Source organism: Furipterus horrens, unplaced genomic scaffold (genome assembly GCF_987537825.1).
Source record: "Furipterus horrens unplaced genomic scaffold, mFurHor1.1.pri manual_scaffold_10, whole genome shotgun sequence".
NCBI classification, from domain to species: Eukaryota; Metazoa; Chordata; class Mammalia; order Chiroptera; family Furipteridae; genus Furipterus; species Furipterus horrens.
The window spans coordinates 66662114-66681035 of record NW_028327180.1 but is presented as its reverse complement, the minus strand read 5'-3'; the positions used below and the strand labels follow the sequence as shown (position 1 = coordinate 66681035).

Genomic DNA, 18922 nt, shown 5'->3' with positions numbered 1-18922 from the left:
TTATATTTGATATATACCCAGAAGTAGAGTTGCTGATCATATAGTAATTCTATTTTTAATTTTTTGGGGGGAAACTCCATACTATTTTCCTTATTAGCTGCACCATTTTACATTCCTACAACAGTGCACAAAGATTCCAATTTCTCTATGCCCTTGCCAACATTCTGTTTTCTGTTCTTTTGACAGCAGCCATCCTAATAAGTATGAGATGGTATCTCACTGTGGTTTTGATTTGCATTTCTCTCATGATTACTGATGTTGAGCAATGTTTCGTGTTTGCTGGCCATTTGCATGTCTTCTTTGGAGAATTGTCTATTCAAATCCTTTGCCCATTTAAAAGCAGGTTTTTTGTTGTTGAGCTGTAAAAGTTCCTTTTACATTCTGGATACTAATCCTGTCACATGTATGATTTGCAAATATTTTCTCTCATTGCATATGTTGCTTTTTCACTCTGATGTTTTCTTTGACACTCAGAAGTTTTTAAGTTTGATGTAATCTTATTTGGCTATTTTTGCTTTTGTTGCCAGTGCTTTTGGTGTCATATCCAGGAAGTCATTGTCAAAGTTGTTGTCCTAAAGCGTTTCTTCTCAGAGTTTTATAGTTTTAGGTCTTTAATTTTTGAGTTAATTTTTAAAAAATATGTTTTATTGATTATACTGTTACAGTTGTCCCAATTTCCCTTCCCTCTGCTCCCCTCCACCTGGTGGCCTCCCTCCCTCCAGTTGTCCCCCCTTTTAGTCCATGTCCATTGGTTGTGCATATAATTCTCCTCAACATCTTCCTGTCTATTCCATTCCTTCCTACTATGCTTCTTAATTTCTGTACTATCTCCCTCCCTCTCCCCCTTCCCCCTCCCTGCTGACCTCCCCCCAGTATGGTCCCCATACCTATAGTTCTTTTTCCACTCTCGTTGCCTATTTAGTTTGCCTTTGTTTCAATTCCCTAGCTTCTGTTGTTGGTTCTTGTGATACAGTTTTCATTTTAATGTTCGTAGTTTTGATCTTCCCTTTTCTAACCCAGTCCCTTTAACATTTCATATAATAGTGATTTGGATCTAATGAACTCCTTCAGTTTTATTTTGTCCTGGAAGCACTTTCTCTGCCCTTCTATTCTGAATGACAGTTTTGCTGGATAGAGTACTCATGACTGTAGGTTTTGGATTTTCATTACTTTGAATATTTCTTGCCAGTCCCTTCTTGCCTGCAGGGTCTCCCTTGAGAAGTCAGCTGATAGTCTAATTGAGACCCCTCTGTACATGATTCTTTTCTTCTCTCTTGCTGCTTTTAAGATTCTCTCTTTATCATTAATTTTTGACAATTTGATTATAATGTGTCTTGGAGTGTTTCTCCCTGGGTCCAGTTTTTCTGGAACTCTCTGTGCTTCCTGGACCTGTAAGTCTATTTCCTCCCCCAAGTTCAGGAAGTTCTGCTTCATTACTTTTTCACATAATTTTTGAATTTCTAGTTCTTCTTCATCCTCTGGCAATCCTATAATTCGTATGTTCGATCTCTTATAGCTGTCCCAGAGGTTTCTGATCCTCTCCTCACTTTCCTTGCTTTCTGTTTCCTCTTTCCACACTGGTTGACTGTTTGTTCCTTCCCTATGTTGTGGTTTGTTGATTTGATCTCTGGATTTCTTTTTCCTCACCACTTGTCTCGTATGTGTTTTCGTTCTTTTCAGTATGAGTGGCTTTCAATCCTTTCTTGTCCTTTTCCAAATCTTTTGTTAATTCTGTAAGCCACCTAATGACTATAGCTCTGAATCGAGCCTCTGAAAGGTTTCTTATTTGTTCGTCTGTCAGATTCTTCATCTGTTGCCTGGTGAGCTGCGTCACCAGGATTTCTATAGTTGTCTGCCTCATTTTGACAGATTTGTGTTTTGCTTTGCTTCTTGGGCAGGCTGTAGGGGGCGGAGCCTGTGTAGTCGTCACAACCCTGCGACAGTGTACTCGTCACAACCCGGCGACCGGGGGTGATCCGCTATCTTTTTTGCCACACTGTGGTGTTCTGTTGTCACTACCTGGTGACTGGTGGTGATCTGCAACCTTTTTTGCGGCGCTGTGGCGCTTTGTGTGGGGGTGGGGGTCCAAGATGGATTCCTGCCATTATTCTCCACTGGCAGACCGGGATCCGTCCTCCCGCCCTCTGGGCCTCCCCGTGGGAGGCAATGCGGGGGCTGCTTTTCCCAGCATTGGGGTCCCGAGCTGCCGGGGCTTGACTGCAGCCAGGATTGCTCTCCCTGCTGCTGTCCCTGGTGCTACTGCAAACAGCACCGCCCACTTTTGCTCTTCCTATCTGTCCGACGAGTGCCTCTGGTTTATAACTTTGTACATTGGGCTTCCGTGTAGTTTTATTTTCTGGAATTTCTAGTTATCTTTTGTTTTGAGGTAGTTGTATTCCTTTCTAGTTGTAGAGGGAGACCGAGTGTGTCAGTCTAAGCCTCCATCTTGGCCGGAAGTCCTTGAGTTAATTTTATATATGGTATAAGGTATGGGTCTAATTCATTCTTTTGCGTGTCCATATCCACTTTTAACAAAACCATTCGTTGAAGAGACTATTCTTTTCCCATTGTGTAGTCTTGACACCCGTGTTGAAAATCATTAGGCCATTCTGGCCCATTGATCTCTATACCTTTCTTTATTCTAGTACCACACTGTCTTGATTACTATCACTTTGCAGTATGTTTTGAAATCATAAGGTATGAGGCCTCCAACTCTGTTCTTTTTTAAAAAATTGTTTTGGCTATTTGGGGATTCCTTGAGATTCCATATGAATTTTAGGATGATTTTTTTGGTACTTCTGCAAAAACTCCATTGGGACTTTGATAGAGAATGCCTTGAATCTCTAGACCACTTTGGTTAGCATGGGCATTTTCATTGAGTCTTCCCAGCCATGAGCATGGGAGGGCTTTCCATTTATTTGTATCTTCTTTGATTTCTTTTAGCAATGTTTTGCATTTTCAGTGTACAAGTATTTTACCTCCTTTTTAGGCTATACTTAGTTTTTTTGTTTTTTAATCCTCATCTGGGGACATTTTTTCATTGCTTTTAGAGAAAGAAGAAGGGAGAGAGAGTTGTTTCGATGTGAGAGAGAAATACCAATTGGTTGCCTCCTGCACACACCCAGACAGGAGCTCTTACATCCCCAAACCGGGGATCAAATCTGCAACCTAGTTATGTGTTCTGACAGGGAATCAAACCTGCAAACTTGTAGTTATGGGAGAACACTCCAACCAACTGAGCCACACTGGCCAGATCTAGGCCATACTTAGTTTTTTAAAATTGTAAGTAATTCAGTGATAAACATCTGATTATTTCCTAGTTGTAGTTAATGCCTCAAAAAAAAAAAAAAAAATCCAAACATTTTAAGGCTCTGAATACATTGCCAATCTGTTTTCTAAAAAAGTAAAACAATTTACATTCCCACCAGAAGAATATGAGAGTGTATTTAATCATACCCTCATCAATATTAAATACATTTTGTAGCCTTTGCAAAATGCAACATTTTTCTGAGTTGAAAAATGGCATTATGTTGTCACTTCAGTTGGTATTCTTTTGGTTACTTGTGAAGCAGAACCCTGTTTTTTGTATGTTTATTGACCAATGTTTTTTTGTTCGAAAACTAATCATTACTTTTGCCCCTTTAACTATTATAATGATAATAATATTCATTTTGTCAACAAATATTTATTGAGCATTTACTATGTGCCAAGCACTGTTTTTATAATAATTTTTTTTAAAGATTTTATTTATTTATTTTTAGAGAGGGAAAGGAAGGGATAAAGAGAAGGAGAGAAACAGCAATGTGCAAAAGAAACATAGATTGGTTGCTTCTTGCATGACCCCAACTGGGGACCTGGTCCATAACCCAGGTATGTGCCCTGGCTGGGGATTGAGCCAGTGATTCTTCAGTTCTCAGGATGGTGCTCAATCAATTGAGCCATAACAGCCAGGGCTGCCAAGTGCTCTTTCAACAACTGGGGATACAGAATTGGTCCTCACGGCATATAAGGAAGCAATTAAGTGAGGAAGGAGAAGAACATAAACAAAATGAAGAAGTAAACTAGTTAGGATATCAGAGGGTGATAAGAACTATGGAGAACAATGAAGCAGGGATGGGTAAGGTTAGGACAGAGAGAGAACAGGATACAATCTAAAATAGAGTGGTCAGATAAGGATTTATTAAGCAGGCAACATTTGAACAAAGACATAAAGGAAGTAAGGGAGCAAGCTATGTAGATATCTGGGAAGAGCATTCCAGTAAGAGGGAGCTTAAAGAAGCATGTCTATTATGTTCAAAGAAGAGCAAGACCTTGGTAGACAGAATAAAGAAAGCAAAGAGAGAGTAATAGGAGATGAGATCAGAGACCAAAAGGGTAGGGGCAGATAGAAGAGGGCACTATTAGCTAGGTGAGCACTCATTCTATGCATTCAGGATCATGGCACGTCTCTATTCAAGTCTTAATAAAATGGAATCATTTCTTCGCTTAGGCTTTTATACATTTCTTATTAACATTATTTTTTGGTATTTTATGTTTTATAATTATTATGAGTGGAACCTAGTTTTTTTTCCAGTATATTTTCTAGCTGGTTATTCCTAGTATATAAAAATAGAATATTTCTTATATTCTTCCACTTGAACTGAATCTAGTAAGTGTAAGAATTTTTAGTTAATTCTCTTGAATTTTAAAAATAGAATATTATGACTATAGTAACTAAAACTTACTCAAAAATGTTGAAAAGAATGAATGCTAAAAACATGTATCCATAAAATTTCTGTTAATGGGATGCCTCTAGTATTTCATGCTAACATGCAGTGTGATATTGGCTGTCAATCTGAGATTGAGATTCACATGCAAGTTTAAGAATGTGCTTTGTAGACCTAACTTTAAAAGTAGTTTTTAAAAATCAGGAATATATCTTGAATTAAGCTAAGTACTATTTTGGCATGTATAGGTCAACTTGGTCTTTGAACTACCAAAGAGGTAATCAATTGGGTATTTGTTGCCTTTTTATGAACAGATTTATAAAAGTCATCTCTTCCTATTATAAAATATAAAGCACCCATACAAACAGCAATAAAAGGTAATTATCACATCTTTTTTATATTTAGAAAAAGAGCATTTTCTATTTTGGTGTTTAAGTATTCAAATATCTATGTATCAAAAATAACACATTTACCAAGCTAGAGTTATAAAGTACTTAAATTAAAATAAATATTTATCAAAAGATAAGCAGGACAAGGTCCCTGGCCTGCAAGAGCTAACAGCCATATTGAAGTGGGGACTGGGGATAACAAGGAAAGAGCCCAACTGAGTGAGGGTAACAAGAACCAGAAGAGCATAGCAGAGTGAACAGTCACGGTGGTGAGAATGAAGTTCAAGGAGAGTTTCTTGGGAGTCAGCATGATCTCCTTTCTTTGGGACAGGCAGCCTAGTGCCTGGCAGGGTAGGTGGAATGGCTATCAGATTGATGGCGAAGATCAAAGCACTAGCCGGAGAAAGCTGTCACCTGTGTCCCCAATGACAAAACATAAACGATTATAATATATTCTAGTGGATTTTAAGTAACGATCAAAATGTAGGATCGGTATGTCAGTAGGATATAAAATGTGTTAGAAATATGGCGGTAGAGACAAAAGAATTCTGAGCTAATCTGAAAAGTTTAAGGTAAGAATTTCAAAATAATGAGTGTAGCTCTGGTCATGTAGCTCAGTTGGTTAGAGCATCAAACACCAAGGTTGCAGGTCTGATCCCTGGTCAGGGGATCATCCAATGAATGCACCAATAAGTGGGATAATGAGTATCTCAGGATGTTTCATCAAAGGTTGGTTTGAAAAATGTTTTAGACAGTAAAAGTTAACATTTGGGGATAATTATTTTGAGGCGATGATGCCACCACTCAGCATGTTAAAAACCAGTGGCTGCCTATTTCTACAAGCACACCATAGCCCTGGATATGAAGGGTCATCAGTAGCTTGTCACCATGCTGCTCGCAGAGAAGCCAATGAAAGCATGCTGCCACCAAGTCTCCACAAGTAACTTCTTGCTATGTTATCATCTTGGCCTGCCTGCAACATGGTGCAACATCAAGCTGACATTTATTTTCTGAGATTATGGTAGCTTTTATCTTTTACACCACTCACTCATGGAACAGAGGTTCTGCTATTGCTGATCAGACACACCCATGGTTGGAGAGGATAGAGCTGCATACTGTGCAAGGTGTGTTAACAGAAAGAAGTGTTATAAAAGGCTCCCAAATGGTTGGCTTGGACAACCTTCTTCCTGGGGGCTGACCCCTCTTGGCTGTGGGGTACACAAAACATCTCGACTAATCTGTTTTGCTGATTCTCTGTTTACCAATAAAATATCTCATAAGCCAGTCTTAGGAAACAGAAGGCTTAGTCACATGCTCAAAAAGAACACAACAGAGGTGACTCATTTAATAGGCTGTGAGCTGTACCCCTTACATTGTAGCTAGGACCTGCATTGGTTCCCTTCTTAAAGGCCCACTGGCCACAGGAGCCAGGCTACTTGACCTCCTGCAAAACACTATTAACAACTGCCATCAATTCCTCTCAAAGGAGTGTATAAAATTTTCTGGTTAGGAATGCTGCGTATAGTCATCTGATTATGGCTCTATATGAGTTCACTTCAGAAATGACTATAATTTTGAATGTGCTGGTTCATTTCTACACATACACACACACAGACACACACACACATGCACTGTTGTCACCTGATAGTTGTGTTAATACAACAATATTATTTTTATTTGGATAGTTGTATGTTTGGAAATGAGGGTTAATCTTTATATGCATGGACCAGCCCTTAACCAACACATTTTCAAACAATCTTACAAACCCATTTCATTGAATTAATTAGTAAGGAGAACTGTCTAGAAATGGTTAGTTTTAAAAAATAAGGAGGTTATCTGTGAGAGTGGTCCAGAACTTGCTATATGACCAGCATTTCTCAACAGGAGAGTCCATTCATGGTTACAGAAGGTCCATAACATCAGGAAAGGCTTTGGTTTCTTCTGAGTCTCATGTATCTGTTTTTCAGTTCATCAGATGGGGTGGAAATTTTATCAGAATGAAGTAATTAAAACTTTGGGATTTTCTTCATTGTCCACTGAATTTCTTGTTTTTTTCCCAAACCTGAACCTGAAAACAAGATAGGTGCTAAAGAAAATTATATATTCAAGACTCTCTTCCTCAAAATGTTAAACTGAAACTGAAAAACATTTCTAGTCAATGAACAAGTAATTATTGTAACTGTAATAAGAACCTCAGAAGTCTGTTTGATTATTTTGAATATTTGGAGTCATTTTCTTAATTAAACATAAACAAAGCCCAGAACGTACACTCCTTCAGTTTCCCTGAGGAAAGGATAGATTGGTAAGAATGAAGTTCTTGGTGAGTTAAAGTTGATATTGAAATGGTCGTATCATTACAAGAAAACAGCTTATCAACAATGGGCACCTTTTCCTCTACAAGTTGCCGGGGATCAGATTCCAGTCATGTGATAAAGACTCATCTTTGTCATGGCCAGGCACTAAAACCACATCATCTTATATAACTTGGCAATAGCCATGGGAACTAGTCCTCATATAACAGATGTGAATACTGGAGTTTAGTGAAAATTAAGTTTGCCCGAAATTAAATTTCCCAAAATTTATGCAGATGTGGGATTTGAAGCTGGCAGTTTCCTTGTAGAATCTCAGCTCCTCCTACCATACCACCCATCTCTTAAATCTTTGCCAGTCTGTGGTGCTATAGAAAGAGATCTGGTTTTTGTCCCCATTCCAAATACAGAGCTTATAAATCCCTTGTAATTTCCCAAGAGACTGGGTAATAGGAGTGTCTTGTTTTTTGTTCAAATGAGGCAACTCTTGGCTGGGCTCCCCTGGATAACTTGAGGATGGCAGCTGGTCGCCAGCAAAACCAAGCCTTGATTGGAAGCCTGGAACTTTTATCCCATCCCCCAATCTCCGTGGCGGGAATAGAAGGCTGGAGATTGAATTAATAATTGACCTTGCCTATGTCAGTGTGACAAAACTTCCATAAAACCCCCTAAACACTGGGGTTCAGGGAGCCTCTGAGGGCAAATGCATCCATGTACTGGGCTGGGGGGCATGCCCCAACCCCACAGGACAGAAGCTCTTGCACTCTGGACCCTTCTGGACCTCAACCTGTGCACCTCTTCATCTGGCTGTTCATTTATATCCTTTATGATAAACCAGTGATGATCAGGAAAGAGTTTTCCTGAATTCTGTGAGTTGTTCTAGCAAATTACCAAACTTTTTTCAGGAGTGGGGTTTGCAGGAACACCTACTTTGTACCCAAGTTGGACAGAAGTGTGAGTCACCTGGGGACCTGATACTTGGGACTGGCATCTGAAGGGAGGGCAGTCTTGGGGGCCTGAACCCTCAAATCTGTGTAATCTGATGTAAACTCCAGGTAATTAGTGTTAGAAATGAATTAAATTATAGACCAGTTGGTGTCAGAATTGGTTGGTATCAGGAGGAAAAACCCTCAAAAAAAAAAAAAAAAAGATACTGAAGTGTTATATCTGCCACTGAAATGTCTTTTTCTGTAAACTGCTTGTTCATGAACTTTGCTAGTTTTCCTACTGAGTTGTTTGTGTTTTTCCTTCCTAATCACTGAGAGTTTTATGTATATTAGGTTACCAGCCCTGGGTTTATATCGCGTGTTGCAAAGATTTTCCTCCTGGCTTGTTGACCTTTGTCTTTATTTGTGGTTTCTTTTTTGCTGTGCCAACAATTTATAAAATTACACAATCAGATATATCAATCGTTTCCTTTATGGCTCTTTGCTTTTCATATCATGCTCAGAAAAGCCTTCTCAAAAGTTATAAAAATATTTATGTTTTATTTCAGCATGTTTTAGGCCTCAGCTTTTAATCTTTCTGGAACTTATGTGGATGCATTTTGAAGTAGGATTCAAGTTTTTAGTTATCCAAAATGGCTAGCTGAATGTTCTAACACTTGTCACTGAATAATCTAACTTTCCTCCATGGCTTTTGAATTGCTACTTTTTACCATATACTGAATTCTCATATTTTCTTGGCTTTAATTCTGGACTCTATTCCAGTGATTTCTATTCCTATACAATTAGCACACTGTCTTCACTACCATTGCTCAATAATACGCTTTATTATATGATAGAGCTACTCTTCACTTATTACTCTTCTTTTTGAGAAGCTTCCTAGCCACTCTTGCATGTTTATTCTTTCTGAGGAATTTCGATATCATTTTTAAAAGATCTACTTACCATTTCACTTTCTGCATCTCCTCTAAGGTCTCTGGCAGAGTCATTCCAAAACTTTCAGGTAAAAACAGAGTGGTGATTCCAATCAGGATGGTCAGGCTGCCCATGAGGATGTAGGGTAGAACTCTGTTGTAAGCCCCTGTAAGGCACAGGACATCACTTAGATACAGCGATGCTCCAGGTGCTCTCAAGAATCATCTTGTAAAGGTGGCAAACAGTGTTTGACAGATTTGGAACATTTTCAGAAGTTAAAACGTATGCAAAATACACCATTTGTTTTTGGCAGATGTCATTGCCTCAGCATTTCCGTAATGATTTGCCTACTTAACTTTGCGTTATCAGAAGATCTTTCATGTGAGCTGGTATTCCCTAAGCTACTATTTAATCATGTGTGACAGATGTTTCTTTGATAGAAATCTTTGCCAAGCAAAGTTCTCCTCTGAAGGTGGAGGTAATTGGGGGGGTGGGGGGGGGATGGAAGAACATCAAGGGGAAAGAGGTTGACCAGGATGTTGCAGCGACAGGTACAGGCCAGCATGACTGGTGTGACCTTTGCTTTAGACCAAACCAGTAGGCTGCAGTGGAAAGCTAGGTCCCCAGAGTCATGAGACTCTAAAAATAAAAATCTAAGTAATATGTTCAATCCAACTTAAATCAATAACTGTCAGACACTATGAAAGCAGAGCTTTGGTTTCTTTTCACAGCATTCGTGGTCTTGGTTTTCTATGTAATTGGAAGAATCCCTCCGCTTCTTCTTTATATGGTGCCACTCAGCAGAATAATAGGTCCCGATTTTGCTTCTCATCTGCATAAAGAGATTACAGAGGAGCAACACACCCAAGGATTTTATTTAACAAAAAAACATTAATCTTGAAACTTTTCTGAGGCCTCTGTGTCACTGACAGGAGTAGTGACTGTGAAACAGGAAGCTCTGCCTCAGATTCCTCCATTTTCTATGTACCAATGGTCCACTATGAGACTATAGGAGCATAATTTGAAAGTAGAGGGAAGAACAAAGGGGAAATGATACCATTCCACACACGAATGTGTTTTCTTGGGTGTCGTTCAGAGGATGTTTAAGATAGGAAAATGTTTCTCTAAGAATTGTGTGTACCTTTTCTGAGAATTCATGTATTCTTTGGGGATGTGTATGTGTGTGTGTTCGAACTAGTAGGTAACCAATGGATGACCAGGAAGAATAAGGAGGTATGTCTACACCTCTCATCAGTAGAGTCCTTAATGAGGATTAGGCTTGGAGTGCTAGATCTTGCATCCATTGAACATGCCACTAAAGTCTCTCTGAGGTGTTATTTCAGCGTGATAAATTTGATTGTATAAAAACTAAAATTTCCTGCATTGCAAAAAATATCATGAAGTCAAAATGTGAATGATAAACTAGGAAAATATTAATTTTTTATTGATTTTTTTTGAGAGAGAGGAGGGGAGAGAGAGATAAACATAATTTGTTGTTCCACTCATCCATGCATTCATTGGCTGGTTTTTGTATGTGCCCTGACCAGGGACAGAATACACAATGCTGGTGTATTGGGATGATGTTCTAACTAACTAAGCTACCCAGCCAGGACAATAGAAAAACATATATACAAAGGGCTAATTTTTTTCAGTTACAGAGAGCTCTTACAAATCCAAGATAAAAAATTGAAAAAAAAAAAACATTAGAAGGATGGGCAAAAGACATGAACTATCAGGTCACTGAAAAAAATAAATAAAACGTCAATAAATATATAAAAAATATTCAACCTCATTATAATTAAAGAAATGGAAATGAAACAACAATGATATCCATTCTTCACGTAACAGATTATCAATGATTTAAAAACTGGATAATCCCCATTGTTGGTGAGGATTTGGAGAAACAGGCACGTTCATGTACTGATAGTTGGATTGTAAATTGATACAATATTTAGAGGTCAGCTTGGCAATATCTATAAAATTTTTAAATTGCTCCAGCAATCTATGAATCCAAATATACACAATCAAACAAAGGGTGCAGGGGCACAGGGAAATATTCATTTAGTATTTTTTGTAATAACTAAAACCTAGACATGGCCTAAATGTCCACCCATTGAACCTAGTTAAATTATGTATACACGTACATTGGAAGACGAGGCACTAACTAAAAAAGAAGTATGAGAAATATATATATATGTATATATATATGTATATATATATACCAATAAAGATAGTCTGATACTATGTTAAGTTAAAAAAAGTTATGAAACAATATACATATAATTTTTTCTGTGTTTTTTTTTTTTTAATTAAACCAAAATGTCTGAAGGGCTACACACCAAACTGGTAATATTAATTACTTCTAGAGCTGTGATCTGGGGATCTGAGAGAGAAGAGAGTACTTTTTCCAGTACTTTCTATGCTGTTTGAATTTTTCACTATGAAAATATATTACTTTTATATTAAAAAGAAAAGGAACACATGGACAGGATGTCTCTCACCAAGGTACACAAAGTAGGGAGCGATGATGCTGCCCACTCGGGAGGCCATGGACGTGAGCCCCACAGCCATGTTTCTGACCAGGGTTGGGTAGAGCTCTGCGGTGAAGACATACAGCATAGAGAAGGCGGAGGTGACCCCAAATTTCCCTAACATCGCAAGGCCAATGGACAAGAAGTTGTAATCTGGAAAAGAGATCCAATGTAAACAGGGTCGCTTTGGGAAGTGATAAAGTCTCAATTCAGTTGCTTTCATTGTCCTCTTTGCTTGAAAGAGCATGGTTTTTGTTGTTGCTTTTTTGTTTTGTTTTGTTTACAATGTAAAACCATTCCCCAAATAACACTTTCTCTTCAAATGTCTTAATAATCAATGTGGACAAAGGTGGAGAGTAAGGGGTCACTTTGTGCTTCACTCTATTGTTATTTTAGAAAATTTATGCCTTCCGTGACCTTTGTCCACTTTTATTTGTTACAAAACTTTCACAGTAAATTGTTAGCATGTTAATTATTAGTTATGTTTCATTTTCAAAGAGAAGGACCAATCCTTTCTATCCTGTTTATTATTATTAAGAAATGCATATTCCTATGTATAATACTATGTATCAATAATCTTTTGCCTTAACATGTTAATAATATGAGAAGGTTAGACAGAGGGAAGAGAGAAGAATGTCCCTTTGCATGTTCTTTAACTAAAACATTATAGACTGCCCAGATCACTGAATTTATATGGGAACTGGCTGTAGTACCAATTCGAACACTGAAGTATATACCTCAACAAAAGGTTTGAAAGTATCAAGAAAGTACCAAGAACTTGGGAATTAGGGTTGTGACTTCAAGAAAGAGGTTTGGGGGTTTGGGTGAATGTTTCTGTGAAGGGGATGACTGCAGCATTAGTTTTCCTCCACAGGTAATGATTTCCAAGTCTCCAAGGCTGACTCATCTGTTGGGGGGTGTTTGTTTGAACACATGAAGTCACATAGTTAGCAATCATTTGTCTGGCTGACTTATGAATGGTATATGATAGGGAACAGTGACCAGTATAACTAACCTAAGTCAAGGTGTAGATCTTTTCCATTAAGCTGTTAATACTGGTCAACTTCTTACCTGCAGGTACCACTTGGATTAAGAGGAGCACGCCTCCTCCAAAGAACAGCACTCCAGCTATGATGTAGCGCCTGGGCAGGGTTCGCAGGAGCAGCCAGGCTGTAATGTAAGCTGGAACTTCGATCAAGGCGGAGAGGAAGCAGTTCAGGTAAGCATCTCCATGCAAGTTAGGAGAGTCGAGAGACAGAGCGAAGTAACTCACTGAGGTTAGCATCCTAAAAGACAAGGGAAAGCAAAAGTGACAAAAGGATGGTGTGAATTACTCTCAGCTTTCGTAATGGTCAAGAAATTGTCTAGATTCTGTTTTCCTATAAGTAGCCACTAATCGTGCATGCTATTTAAAAATAAATAAATTAAAATGAAATAAAATCAAAGAGTTCCTCTGGCACACTAGCCACAGTTCAATTGCTTAATAGCCACACATGGCTAGTGGCTACTATAATAGACAACACAGATAAAAACATTTTCCTCATTGGGGAATGTTCCATTGGACAGTGCGAGCCTAGCTGTACCAGCGTGCACCAACCTCTACCCTGATCTGGTTAATTTTACAGTTCAAAGCTTTGTACATCCTCATTCCCTCAGAGCTATTATTTGAAGAAAGGGTGTATGTCACTTATGTCAGTGAACATAAAATGCAGACTTCGCTCTTATCAAAGAACAAGAAAGAGGAGGAGAAGAGGATGGGGTGGTAGTATTATGGGATCCACTTAGAGTAAATTCCAATGGATTTAGTAAAACTCACTTTAGGGAAAAGAATGAAAGTCCCATAGTGCTTCAAAGTATCACAAAGTGCATATACCACATACCCTGTCATATAGTTAACATCCACGTAAAAGCTTCTCTGTGGAAAACTTACTGCCCTAGGCAGACTCCCCTGTGCAGAAGTTTGCTTATTATTAACATGACTGAAAAGCAGAGGGTATCTGAAAAAATGTTTTCAGGACACTGTGATATTTTCATGCATACATAACTAGGTTAGGTAGCACGAGGGCTAATCCAAAACACAACCAAAAGTTAAACTTCATTCTCTAGGAATTGTAACTATTTTCAAAGTTGGTAATAAGAGTGGCTCAGGTTAAAAACCAGTGACTATGCCGACAGGTGAGAACTAAGGAGGCCTGCAATGAGGGTGGAAAGCCAGGTGCCTGGACACATTTGCTTAATTTAGTCATAAGCTCTGTCATTGATTTCCTCCAACTGCAAAGCAGGATGATCCTAAAAATAGACTAACTGCAGTCTGAACCAACTAGTCCTGATGAACATTTTTTCTGTTGCCATCATGGGATAGGCATGTTCTTTTCTTCTTCATTTATTGGCAATTCATTATTAAATCTAGTCTACAGAGTCAATTCATTATTTTGATGCCTCATTAGTTCACAATTGGCAAGTATGAAAAGCTTGTCAAAACTCTAATACGGGCAGTAGGGGTTCAGGTTATTCCAACCTCACTGTTCAATTGCCAGTACAGCTTCAGGAAGCAGGAGCTGAATTAGCATACCAGCCTCAGGGACATCATTAGTCTTTTTTTTTTTTTTTAATCCTCATCCTAGGACTAGAGAAAGAGGAAAGGAGAGAGAGAGAGAGCGAGAGAGAGAGAGAGAGAGAGAGAGAGAGAGAGAGAGAGAGAATGAATCATCTATGTGAGAGAGAAACGTCGATCAGTTGCCTCCCATATGTGCACTGACCAGGGATTGAACCTGCAACCCTTTGGTATACAGGATGATGCTCACCAACTGAGCCACACAGCCAGGGCACATCATTAATTAGTCTTAATCCCAATAAGTTTAGGAGGGGAGAGATCCTTCTTTGTGGGCCACAGTACTGCAGACTTAAATATTGTTCCCTGAGACTTCTTTTTCAGTATCCAGTTCCATGAATTGAATTGAGCTATCTCCAATTAACTTAAAATTTTATAATTTTTATTTTGTTTCAGGAAGACCCAGGCCTTGTCCTGATGTTCCCTTGAATTAAAGAAAATTGATCAAATACTTACGTGCTGTGTACCGCACTTCCAGATTATTTATTACTTACCATAGCAGCAAAGACAGGATGGTTATTGTGGCAATATTCCTAGTCCTGAACAGGTCCAGAATGAAGACTTTCTGTTGCTTCAAGGGTTTTAGCTCCTGTAGCTAAAATAATGCAAATAACCATGAGATTAAGAGGTAGTGAGGAAGCATCTTTGACCATGACATTGTGGAAAAAACTTATCCGTATAAATCTCGCTGTACCCTGAATATGCTTAGAAGTCTGGAATGCGTGGGGAGTAAGGACATCTACATATATGATGCTTTCTTCTAACACTTTCAGATGTTTGTGGCCCATTTTAGAAGCCTTTAAAATATATAATATTGGCTCTACTGTCTCTTTATAGAAAGCCTGATAACATAGCCTTGCCTTGATTTATGCTCATGGCTCTAGGTCCCTGAATCATGCTGAGTTGTGCCTGGTGCGTGGGCAATGCCGTATAGACCCAAACTGCCTTGAGCTCCATTTCTGCCTTCTATACTTTTCTTGGTGTCTCTGTGTCAGAACAGACTTCGGTTAACTGGGGGATCTTGGGAAAGTTACTATATATCCTCTCTGAACCCCTGTTTACTTCTCTGTAAAATGGGTATAATAACTGGGAGAAGATTAAATGAGATCATATAGCTAAAGCTTAGCATAGTACTTGAGCTACGTAAATGCCTAACACATTTTAACTGTTGACACTATGACCGCACCATTGAGGAGAAGGTGCTAGCTGTCAGTGGTGCGTGGCTGTCAGTGGTGCGTGGCGGCTTCTCACTGCTATCAAAGGGCTTCCCTCCTTTGCTCTTATTTTACTGGCATTAACTTGCCATGTGTTATGAATCCAGCTAACCAAGCTTATGAGCATTGAAACCAAAGGGCAAAGGACCTGAACAAACACTTCTCCGAAGAGGACACACAGAAGGTCCATAGACACATGAAAAAATGCTCAACATCATTAGCCATCAGGGAGATGCAAATAAAAACCACAATGAGATACCATTTTACACCAGTCAGAATGGCCATCATCAACAAATCAACAAGCAACAAGTGCTGGCAAGGATGTGGAGAAACGGGAATCCTACTGCACTGTTGGTGGGAATGCAGACTGGTGCAGCCACTATGGAGAACAGTATGGAATTACCTCAAAAGATTAAAAATGAAACTGCCTTTTGAACCAGCGACTCCACTACTAGGATTATACCCGAAGAATCTTGAAACACCAATTCAAAAGAACTTATGCACCCCTATGTTCATTGCAGCACTGTTTACAATAGCTAAGTGCTGGAAACAACCTAAGTGCCCATCTGTAGATGAGTGGATCAAAAAACTGTGGTACATTTACACAATGGAATACTATGTAGCAGAAAGAAAGAAGGAACTCCTGCCATTTACAACAACATGGATGGAACTAGAGAGAATTATGCTTAGTGAAATAAGCCAGGCAAAGAAAGAAAAATACTATATGATATTACCTAATACAGGAAACTAAAGAACAGCACAAACAAAGGAACTAAATAGAACAAAGAACAGAATAGCAGTCAATAGGGGGGAGGGGAGAGGGAGAGAAGGGGGATAAGTAAGGGAAGGGTTTAGTCAAAGAAACTGTATAAAAGACTCATGGACATGGACAACGGGGAGGGATATGATTGCGGGAGAGGGGGTGGGTTGGGTGGGGGAGATGAATTAGGGGAAAAGGGGACAACTGTAATTGAAAAACCAAAATAAACAAAATAAAAATAAAAAAAAAAAAGTCCCAAGGCTCTGAGGTGGGGGTTCTCCTGGGGATAAAGTGCGAGGACTCCATGGCCCTGGAGTGTGTGCCCAAGTGAGGCTGGGAAGGCAAGTAAGTCTCTGACGAAAGCGGTGAGGGCACCAGCCCTGCCCTTGCAGTGGGTGTTGCCCTGCCAGCAGCACCCTTCTTTCAGGAATAGTCAGACAGGCATGTTGCATTGTTTCTTCTACACTATTTGCAATGTGCTGCTCTCTGTGATGACAACGAAGCAAAGCCCCTGCTTAGCTGGAGGGAAACTGTAGGGCTCTGGGAGTAACGCCATGCACAGATGGGGCCCAAGGGTCAGGCCTGTGCTAATACCTGATGCTTCCACAGAGCCCCTGTGAAAATGCCGATTGCCAGGTCCCACCCCAAACCTGCTTAATCAAACTCCTGGGGCCCAGAGGCTAGGAATCTGTTTGTTTTTAAATATTTTATTTATTTATTTTTAGAGAGAGAGGAAGGGAGAAAGAGAGGGAGAGAAACATCAACGTGGGGTTGCCTCTTGCATGCCAACTTGGGACCTGGCCTGCAACCCAGGCAGGTGTCCTGACTGGGAATTGAACCAACGACCCTTTGGTTTTCAGGCTGGCACTCAATCCACTGAGCTACACCAGCCAGGACTGAATTTGTATTTTTAAGCCCCTTGGGTGACTGTGATTAAGCAGCCATGTTTGGAAACCTCAGGACAAGAACATTCTTTTATCCAGTGCTGGTGCTTGCCCTTTGTGGAGCTAGCAAAATGCCTTTGCACCAGGCACCATGAGCAGGTGGAAGGTGCTTCAGAAAGGAAGTGAGAGAAGCTTGGGATTGCTGTCCAGGATGACACTACTTACTTTATATTCTTTCCTGTCCAAGTGAATGTGCTGCGCCTCCCATCTGGTAAGAAAGCCCAGGTAAGTGTAAGCACTTTGGCACTGGAGAGACCTAGTGAGACTTCTAGCTTTGTGAGCCTGGGCAAGTTACTTAACCTCTCTGTCCCTCAGTTTCCTCTCCTGAGAAGGCCCATGGCTAGCATGAGCATGAAATGAGCCAAACACAGTGCTTGGCATCTGGTGGGCTCTCCAGGTGGATGTTCTCATACATCTATAACTCTGTCCCTCATATGTTTTGTGATTGTGTTTACCTATATAGTTCTGATCTCTGCTACTAGACTGTAAGTTCCTCAAAGACAGGACATCTGACTGCATATCCAATAAATACCAGTGAATGTCCAGCACAGCCCTGAGATGCGGAAGTGTTAGATACTCCCAATGTTATTTTTGCACCCAGTTAAACTGACTGAAGTTGGGAATGGAATTCTTGGTCTGAGGAGTGAAGGATTAAGAGATGTTTGTCCTGGTAACCCTCTGAGAGAGCTTGTGTTCACGGCCACTGTAATTAATTCTCAGCCATTGCCACAGTATCTGCTTCTGTCAAAGATCCTGGAGACCAGGGATGGAGGAAGCCTTGGGGTGGAGCACTGGCATGCTTGCCACCCTCCACGGAGCCCTGCAGACTTGCACACTGTCGCTATAGCCATCCTGGTCTTCTCATGTCCAGAGCAGCCGCCTACCCTTCTCTTAGCCAGGAATGTCATGCCCCATCCTCTCCCTGGTGTGGACCTGCCCCTTTAGCCCTGAGTTGCTCAGCTCTCTCTCTCTCTCTCTCTCTCTCTCTCTCTCTCTCTCTCTCTCTCTCTCTCTGCTATCACGCAGTGTCCACTCTGTGGGTACTTAGCATTTCCTCCCTCATGTTATCTTTCACCTAATCCTCTTGATGCTCTTAATGACATTCCACACTCCTTAAACATAGGAACTGTGTCTACTTTTTGCTTTCTTTAGGAGCCAGTGCAGTGCATGGCCGGGGACACTGTGAGTCCTCAATGACTGTCAGAAAGGGTCGCTGCTCCTACAGTGTGTCAGCTTTTCTGCTGGCCTCTTGCCTTCAGGGTGAATCCTCAGCCTGTGCTCTCAGGCCTTAAGGTTCTAGACATGACACAGCAGGACAGAAGACATGCATAACTTTTTCAGCAGGCTTTGGTAAGAGTCAGGGTTCACTGGGGAGTGCATGGTGGGATGCCCCTCAAACACATTTTCTCCACTAAATATGGACATTCAAACCTGGCTGGTGTGGCTCAGTAGATTGAGCGCCGGCCTGTGAACCAAAGGGTTGCTGGTTTGATTCCCAGTAAGGGCACCTGCCTGGGTTGCAGACCAGGTCCCTGGTTGGGGGCATGCAAGAGGCAACCCCACATTGATGTTTCTCTCCCTCTCTTTCTTCCTCCCTTC

General features: G+C 40.2%; 1 protein-coding gene across 3 annotated transcripts in view; it reads right to left on the bottom strand.

Annotated features, from left to right (window-relative positions):
- Positions 1-18922, bottom strand: part of SLC22A4 (solute carrier family 22 member 4) — a 57540-nt gene that overhangs the window by 10456 nt on the left and 28162 nt on the right. Inside the window, exons 6-10 of one of the 3 annotated variants that reach the window (XM_090288032.1) lie at positions 14900-15000; positions 12866-13080; positions 11765-11947; positions 9294-9429; positions 6728-7181 (exon numbers count right to left, since the gene is read on the bottom strand). In XM_090288032.1, coding sequence (XP_090144158.1) covers positions 7088-7181; positions 9294-9429; positions 11765-11947; positions 12866-13080; positions 14900-15000 — 729 coding nt within the window. In that variant the 3' untranslated portion in view covers positions 6728-7087. Of the gene's footprint in view, positions 1-6727; positions 7182-9293; positions 9430-11764; positions 11948-12865; positions 13081-14899; positions 15001-18922 lie in introns of those variants that run through there. The other 2 variants (XM_090288033.1, XM_090288034.1) reach the window with 2 other exon arrangements.